This window comes from Pithys albifrons, chromosome 11, assembly GCF_047495875.1.
Source record: "Pithys albifrons albifrons isolate INPA30051 chromosome 11, PitAlb_v1, whole genome shotgun sequence".
Classification (NCBI taxonomy): Eukaryota; Metazoa; Chordata; class Aves; order Passeriformes; family Thamnophilidae; genus Pithys; species Pithys albifrons.
The window spans coordinates 17,742,976-17,751,063 of record NC_092468.1 but is presented as its reverse complement, the minus strand read 5'-3'; the positions used below and the strand labels follow the sequence as shown (position 1 = coordinate 17,751,063).

The following is an 8,088-nucleotide window of genomic DNA, read 5'->3' as shown; positions in this document are numbered from 1 at the left end:
CAGGGGACGTGGCCCCCCACTCTGCACCCCACAGGACACGGCACCTTAGCCCTACTCTGCACCCAACCCACTCCCCTTGGGACTCAGCACCACACACCCAACCCAACCTCCATCCAGCACCCCACTTCTGGACACAACACCCCACACCCACCCAGACACAGCCTCCCACGGCCACCGGCTGGATCAGGGAAGGGCAGTGTTAATTTTGGAAACAGGACAGGGTTTTCCTCTTTCTTAAAAATATTTCCCTTGTGGTTTTCATCCCACCCGAAGACCAATTGTAACCCAAATGCCACCTCTGGAGCAGCACCAAATTATGGCAGAGCCCAGTGCATCTGGGGGAACAGCTGAAAGCTGGGAGTTGCCAGCCAAGACCCTCCAGCAAGGCAGTCCTGGGCAGAGACAGGCAGCACTGGGCTGAGGGAAGCTGCACACTGCCAACACACATTGGCACAGTCAGGTGCCAAAGACCATGAGCACCTGTGTCACCCCACAACTCTGTGTTCACACTCTGCTTCTCGGGGTCTGCACCGTGCCACAGGCCCAGAAAAGGATGAGATCCCAGCGTGCACTCCCAGCACAAGGAGAGGATGGCAGCACTAGAGTCTCCACATAGTTTATTTCCTTGACTCTTAGTAACAAAAATCAAACTAGTTTTTCTTCCTCCCCTCCCAAACCACCTACCCACCCCCCAGCCCCACTTTGGCTCAAACATCATAGTTGGGGTTCTTGCGTAGGATAACAAATCCCTCCAGGATGGGCGTCACAGGCACATGCTCCTCCGTGGCCAGCTCTGCCCGCTCTCCATGCGCCAGCAGTACTGGTGTTGTGTGAGTCTGGAAGCCAGTGATGGTTTTGGGTTTGCCTGCCTGGCCCACCACATCCACAGCCTTTGAGAGAAGAGCAAAGTCAGTGCCAGGGACACACAGGGACATCAAAGCACCCCATCCCCAGCTCTGGCTGTCCCTCACCTGTCCTACCCGAACCGACACGGGCAGAGGTCGCAACTCCTCATCAAATGTGACCAGCATACGGGGCTGCATGGCAGCAACAAGGCCGTAGAGAACGTAGTGGGACTTGCCCAGGATAACTGAAGGAGACAAAAGTAAAGGGGCTGAGTGATGCCCACCCTGTAGGGCAGAGGGGGCTGTGGCAATGGAGCCCACTGTACTCACTGTTGCGCACATCCAGGAAGGACACGAGGACAGTCAGCAGGCCAGCCACAGCCACTTGGCTCATGAGCTGGCGATCGCTGTGGTACGGGCACAGGGTGAGTGTCCCCTTGCCCAGGTGTGTCAGGCCCTGTTGTGGCAGAGAAAGCACATGAGAGAATGGTGGGGTAATGCCTGGGACACCCAGCCCTGTCCCCAGGAGGGTGACACCCCCAGGACACCACTTCCCTCCCACACCCAAGCCAGGATGAGCAGTGAGCGCAGGATCATCACCTGGGCCAACCGCACCATGAAGAGGTTGTTGGGGTCCTTGGCGTGGTACTGGGCCAGCTGCCGCAGCATTGCTGCCAGCCGGGCATTGTTGGTACCTGGGGACAAGGAGGTGCAGGCAGAGCAGAGTACACAGCTCAGATCTCCCACCTTCCTCCCAGATAAGCCATAAACCAGGCTGATCCCAGGCTTACCACTGCCCACCATGCCCATGGCAAAGATGGAGTTGTAGGAAACCTCAGGGTCAGCATCGTGGGAGAACTTGCTGAGGGTGTCGAGGATGTTGAGCCGGGGGTTGGAGACTGAGATAAGTGCCAGGGCCAGGGGCACAGCACGGCGGAGGGTGGGCTCCCCATACCGCAGCTGCATGGAAGAGAGGTAGGTGTTAGAGCCAGATCAACAACCGCAGCAAGGCCTACTGAGATGTGAGGCAATACCCACTTTATACACTCAGGTCACTTCCCAGGTCTGTGCTGTCTCCTTGGTGTCACTCACCAGGTGGCCAAATGTGCGCAGGGCCATCTCCGCACCAATCTCCTCGCCCATGGCAATGAGCGCGATCCCCAACACCGCTACACCCTGCAGGGACACAGCACTGAGCACCAGGCAGAGAGCACTCAGCCCAACACCCAAGTTCTCACAGCCTCTGTGCCCACCCAAGACCAGCGGGACAGGAAGAGCAGGGAATTTTGCTGGAGGCTGTTTTCCTTCAGCTCTGACTCCACAAGGGCCACTAGGGACCCCTCCAAAGCCAGCTCCTGCTCCAGGAACACAAGTCCAATCCCATGTTTCCCCACCTGGTGAGCCCCCATGTCAGCTGAGCTCTCTTTCTTCTCTTTCTCTTTCTTGTCCTTTTTGTCCTTGTCTTCCTCTTTCTCCTTGGAGTCAAAGTGCTCACTGCAGATATGCAGGAGCTGTTGCACCTTCAGAACATTCCCTGAACCTGAGAGGAGAGAGGAGGGCCAGAATCAACTGGCACAGGGTCCTGAACCTACTCCTGACTCTCCTCACCTTGCCCAGCCCAACTCACCTGCATAGGCACAGATGTCCACCAGAGTGTTGGCAAAGCTGCGGAACGGCTCCGACACCACCTCCAGTGCTGCCAAGATGGCCTCGATTGCTTCTCCCTTCCCTGCCAAGGAAGACGTGGTGGTTAGAGGACCATGCTGGAGGGATGCTCCCATCCTGTCCCCCCAACCCATGAGCCACTGGCACTGCCATCTTACCCAGGTGGTTCAAGCCCAGGCCAAGTGGCAGCCACCGAGCATATGTGTCCTTCAGCTCCGCCTCTGATTTCTCCATGATGGTCTGGAGGATGGTTGAGGTGACATCCCCGTTGCAGGAGCCCACTGATATCATCCCACAGGCTAGGGCAGTCACACCAGCCACCTGGTGAAGGAGAGAATGAGACGTTATCATACACGGGGACAGTGCAAAGTGAACTGGCCCACAGCACTGAGTACCCTTGGTCCCCACTTCCTGCAAAAATTTGGGCTATTGGGAGACCTGATGGTTTCCTATCCGCCCAAATCTGCTGCAATCCCATCATGGCAGCAGCTCAGATGTGGAAAAGAGGGTCATGCTCTTGCACAGCACAGCACACCAAGCAGAGTCATGCAGCCCTGCTCTTGGAGCAAAAACTGGCTGCAGGACAACCTCTGCATTCCCAGGAGCTGCTGGGGACTAGATGGGGAAGCAGGAACCACAGGCAAACCTGTCCTCCATGCCTACCTCCATGCTGGACTTGGAATCTCCCATCACAGGTAGCAGCAAAGTCAGGACGTCCTCACGGTTGGAGCCTGCATACGCCAGTCCCAGCCTGCGGAGGATGCAGGGAATGTGAGTGGGGAGCTGCACCACCTTGTGCAGCACAGGAGGCTGGGGCCAAGCTCTTACCCAAAAATGGCTCCAATTCTCATGGTGTTGCTGTTGTGCAGGACATAGTCAGATAGGAGGGCCAGGGCAGGGTCACACTCATTCTTCACCCCTGAGTTGACAATGCCACAGGCCAGGAGGGCTCCAGACTGCAAGGCAGAAGAAGCACCACCATGCACCAGCCACCAACACACAAAGCTCCCTGCCAGCCAACGACCGATGTCATCCCACACATCACACCCACTCCTCAGGATGGGCAAGTTGGTACCAAGTGGGCAACGCTACTCTGGATCCAGCTGAGCAGTCAAAAGCTGGTATCCCTGTGACAAGGGGACCCCAACGTGCCTCAGGCAGTCCCCTAGAGCTCCCCATCTTGCTGTGAGCTGCTCAAAAACCCAGGACACAGGGTATCCAACCCTTCCCTGTGCAGGAGCCGAGCTGTGCAGTGGACCAAGGCAAGGACCATTCCCCCAGCCAGCCACACACACAGCTCACAGCAGGACTGCCCCGCACAGACATAGAGACCATGCCAGGACCAGAGTCACTGACCTTGATGTAATCCTCTGAGGAGTACAGGTACTTGTCAATCTGTGTGAGACCCCCATCCACGTCCCACAGCAGGATTGTGCCCAGTGAGGCTGCAGCACTCAGCATCCCTGTGGTTCCAGAGAAGGATCCACATCAGCCCTGAACTGATGTGCCTTGCCAGGGGCTTGTGGTGGCCAGGGACATGGGCCAACACAGCAGCAGCTATGCCCAACAAGCCCCCTTTCATCAGGCTCTCAAAAGGAAAAGGGTGGTGACCCCAAGTTTAGGGGCACCTCTGCCCCTGCCTGGCCATATCCCTCACCATGGTCCTTGTTCTTGTACAACCATTTATTGCCATCATCTGTTAGCAGCTTGTCCTGTCCAAAGGCAGCATTCACAAAGCCGTTCACAAAGGAAGAGGCCAAATTCATGCGGGCTGAGTCCACTTGGGAACCGCTCCCTCCGAACCCTGGGGAATGACATAGGATGAGCCAGGCAGTAAGAGAAGCCTTCCACCATGCAGCCATCCTACACCACAGGGGGCCAAGACTTGTCCCACCACCAGCAAGAAGGAGAAGCCCAAATCCACAGGTCAGAGATCGCAGGCAGGCCATCTGCCCACCTCGGGATACACAGCTGATTGCACTGGCACAAAAGTGCCTTACAGCCCCAGGAACTCCCCACAGGCAGGGATGAGAAAGGCTACAGCAAAAGCCCTTACGGTTATTTTCCAGGTGGGTTTTGTAAATGTCATCTGGCACTTTGGGCTCCATGATGTCCAGCTGCAGAGACAAGGGAGAAGGCAGTTACGTCCTGGCAAGCACATCCTACACTGGCAGCCTCTCCAGGAGGTGTCTGGCCAAGCTAACAGGAATTGAAGGCTCTCTTCTCAGATCTTGCCAGAGAGCCCAGCAGCCAGGGCAGCCACAGCTGGAGGCAGCCGAGGCTGCTCTTCACAGCTGGAACACTCACCTCTCTGGCTAAGGCCAAGAAGTTGCTGTTGAGCTGGACATTGGACATGATCTCTGTCAGGTCTTCATACTCCTCCACATCCTCATTCAGCTCCAGGAAGACCCCGTGGCGGCCCAGCATAAAGGCCATCTGCTTCTGGACAACTCTGTGTAGAGGGGAGAGGTTTCCCAAGTGCTCAGCAAGTGCCAGCACAAACACAGGTTCACCAAACAGTAAGCCAACCTGCCCTGCCTAGAGGTACACAGAGATGACCCACTCCTCCTACGCACCCTGACTTCAGGGACAAGAGCCTTAGTCCAGACCCCCAGACACCTCCAGTGGTGGGAGGATCCAACACAATTCTGCCCAGGTGGGAAGCTATGGCCCACCACAAAGGGCAAAGGCCTCAGAGTGCAGGGAACATCTCTGCTTACACATCTTTGCAAGAAGTGAAGATGTCCTCCACCAGCTCCACGTCATTGAGCATCAGAGCCAGGCGCAAGGCTTCAGGGTAGCGGTTAAACTTGCGAAAGATGCCCAGGGCACAGCGGAGGAGAGCCGAATTCTCAGGCTCCGGGACGTAGCTTACACAGCTTTGAGGAGGAGACAGGCATGAGGGTGAGGACCACACTAGACAACCTCGGCCCACCAGGCCCCCTCCAGCACCTCAGCCTGCTGAGTCCCCTCACCTGGTCAGGTAGAGGCACACTTTGGAGTAGGCGTTGTCATCAATGTATTTCTCCAGCATGTCCATCTGTTCGATCTCCATGAGCAGGTCACAGGCCTCATGTTCTGCATTGTGGGCCATGTTGTAGGGGACAATCTCTTTGACCAGGGTGAGAAGCGTGTCCCTCTGAGCCTTGTCAGCTTCATCGATCTCCTGCCACTCCTTGGCCACCTCTCCTGCCAAGTGCCTGCAGAGACAAAGCGACATCACCACCACAGAAACCAGTTTAATTGAACCATGATGGTGAGAAGCAGCTGCTGCTAATTAGCCAAGGCCGTGTGCTCTTTATGGGGACTCCAGATTCTGCAGAGCTTATGGGGGACAAGCCCAGAGGAGGAACAAGGTTAAGAACAGAGATTTCAGAGGCTATGGCAGCAAGATTTCTGCAGCTAGAAAATCACTGTGGATAGAGCATGAAGTGGCACATGTGCAGGTGTGACAGGGGTGGCTGAACGCATGCCCAGCAAGTCCGGATGCATCCCAAACAGGCCAGAGCCAAAGTGTTCCAGCAAAATTCCCCAGGTCCTTGTCCTTCCCCAAGCCCTGGTCCCACTCAGGCTTACCTGACATATTCATGCCCCCAGGATGCCAGCTCCTCTTGGGAGCCCACCAGCCGGTACTTCAGGCACTCACGCTCCCCACTCATGGTCATGGCCAAGACAGAAATTATGTCGGCTGCAAAGCGCTGCAGAAAGAGTGTGGAGCTACAGACACAGGCTGGGCATGGGGAAGCAGGGGCAATCAGGGACACGACACCCTCCCTGTGCCCACAAGCCATCATAGGTGGCAAAGGTACCATTCTGGCAAGTTATAATCCTCTGGAGCAAGTCACAGAGACTGCAGTTAGACCACAGGGTCCAAAGAGCTCTGCAGTGGCCTGTCCCAGCACTGTTCCCCCAGTCACGTGGGATGGTGGGCCAAATGCCTTTACCTTGTTCTCTCCTGGAGCCATGTTCTCATAGATCTCCTTCAGCTTGCCATAATGGGGCCGTAGGAACTTGAGAGGTTTGGGAACAGAGGTCATGGAGGTGGTTGAAGAGCGGATCTGCCTCCGCAGCTCCTCCAGGGCTGGGCGATAGAGTGACGTATCTTTCTCCTGCAGAAGGAAGCTGCCTGTCAGGGACCTGGGAGCTGGTTTCTGAGCCAGCAAGGCACCAGCCCAAACTCCCCAAACACAGCCATGGCTCTGAGAAGAACAGCCCCCTGCCCTGGGCTGCCTCCTTCAGCCCAAAAGCCAGGGAGGGAGGGCACAGCACAGCGGAAATCCACCCACGCTCCCAGGATGCAGAAGTCCCTTGGGCACAGGTCAGACAGGCAGCAAGCTGGGGGGACAAGCTGCAGCAGACAAACTGCATCCCACTCAAGGTCAAACCACGTCATCTCCACTGCACAAGGAACAACTGTAAGCAAGGGACAGATGGACTCAAGTCCTGGCCAGGACTCCTTGCTGTGGGCCATGGCAAAGACTTACCCTCAGTCGCTCCACCAGCATCTCCAGCTCATCCTGCAGCTGCTTGTCCTCCTCAGACTGCCGAAATGCACAGGAGAAAGCAGAGTTAAGGGTGCCCAGCACAGTCACTCTCCATGTGACAATGTCACCCCAAGCCACAGGACCAGGACACAGTGAAACACTCCCTGCTCAGGGGACCATCCTGCCCCAGTGCTGCCAGAGTGGAGCAATGCTCATGTTACTGGGGATACCCTCCCGAACAAACCACCTGTTCCCAGGGAGTGAGATGTGCCTCCTCCATTACACTGTGCTCTACGAAAACACACCCAGAGGGGCACGTCAGGTCACAGCCCCTCGAGGGGCCACCCCCAGTGCCAGCAGCCCCTTCACCCAGAGGCTGTGCTCCCCAGCCCTCGGGCATCCTCAGAACCAAGGTCACCGCCGAGCTGGGCAAAGTGGGGACCCCTCCACAGCGCCCACTGTCCCATGCGCACCCTGGTTACATCACAGCTCCCCTCACCCCGCTCCACTGGGACCCCCGGGCCCCCCGCCCCGGGCTGGCAACTCTCAACTACGTCACGCGGGCACCCCACGACGTCACGGCGCCCCGCCGGAGGGAGTCCCCCGAGGGATGCCGGCCGCCCCCGTGACGTGGGATGACGTCCCGCTCCCGGAGGGATGCCGGCGGCCCCCGTGACGCGGGATGACGTCCCGCCCCCGCCGGTGACGCGGGCCCGACCGAGCCGTGACTCAGCTGCGGCCCGCAGCGCGGCGGCGCTCACCAGCTCCTGCTCCTTCTCAGGCCCGGCAGGCACGTCCCGGCGGTCCCGGCCCCAGGGCGGCGTGGGCTTCTCGTCGCCGCCCGCCCCGGGGCCGCCCTGCACCCGACTCTGCCCGCCGCCGCCGCCCGCGTCCATGTTCGCCCCGCCGTGCTGCCACCGCACCGCGCCTGCGCAACGCCGTGACGGCACCGCCTCGCGCCGGGGGCGGGGCCGGGAGGGGCGGGGCGGCCCCACGTGCGGGAGCGCCGGCACCGACACCGACAGTGACACCGGTACCGACAGTGACACACCGGTACCGACACCGACAGTGGCACCGGTACCGACAGTGACACA

The 8,088-nt window shown here is 58.3% G+C and overlaps 1 protein-coding gene across 1 annotated transcript; it reads right to left on the bottom strand.

Annotated features, from left to right (window-relative positions):
• Positions 1-600: 600 nt before the first annotated feature.
• On the bottom strand, positions 601-7,934 carry PSMD2 (proteasome 26S subunit ubiquitin receptor, non-ATPase 2). The gene is made up of 21 exons (XM_071567095.1): positions 7,756-7,934; positions 6,995-7,051; positions 6,455-6,619; positions 6,087-6,208; positions 5,486-5,710; positions 5,231-5,389; positions 4,818-4,962; positions 4,567-4,627; positions 4,168-4,314; positions 3,867-3,973; positions 3,339-3,466; positions 3,174-3,261; positions 2,669-2,831; positions 2,473-2,574; positions 2,240-2,385; positions 1,938-2,021; positions 1,637-1,805; positions 1,446-1,540; positions 1,176-1,302; positions 972-1,090; positions 601-890 (listed from the first exon to the last, which is right to left on the bottom strand). Exons 1-21 carry the CDS (start codon positions 7,888-7,890, stop codon positions 708-710), a joined length of 2,727 nt encoding a protein of 908 aa, XP_071423196.1. The 5' UTR covers positions 7,891-7,934; the 3' UTR covers positions 601-707.
• Between the last annotated feature and the right edge of the window lie 154 nt (positions 7,935-8,088).

Bases quoted from the DNA above. Each gene is read 5' to 3' on its own strand.
- PSMD2 (XM_071567095.1), bottom strand. From the start codon at position 7,890: ATGGACGCGGGCGGCGGCGGCGGGCAGAGTCGGGTGCAGGGCGGCCCC. The intron at 1,303-1,445 runs GTGATGATCCTG...CTGCCACAACAG, and splicing joins TCATGGTGCGGTTGGCCCAG to GGCCTGACACACCTGGGCAA. The intron at 1,091-1,175 runs GTGAGTACAGTG...TGTCTCCTTCAG, and splicing joins CTTCCTGGATGTGCGCAACA to TTATCCTGGGCAAGTCCCAC.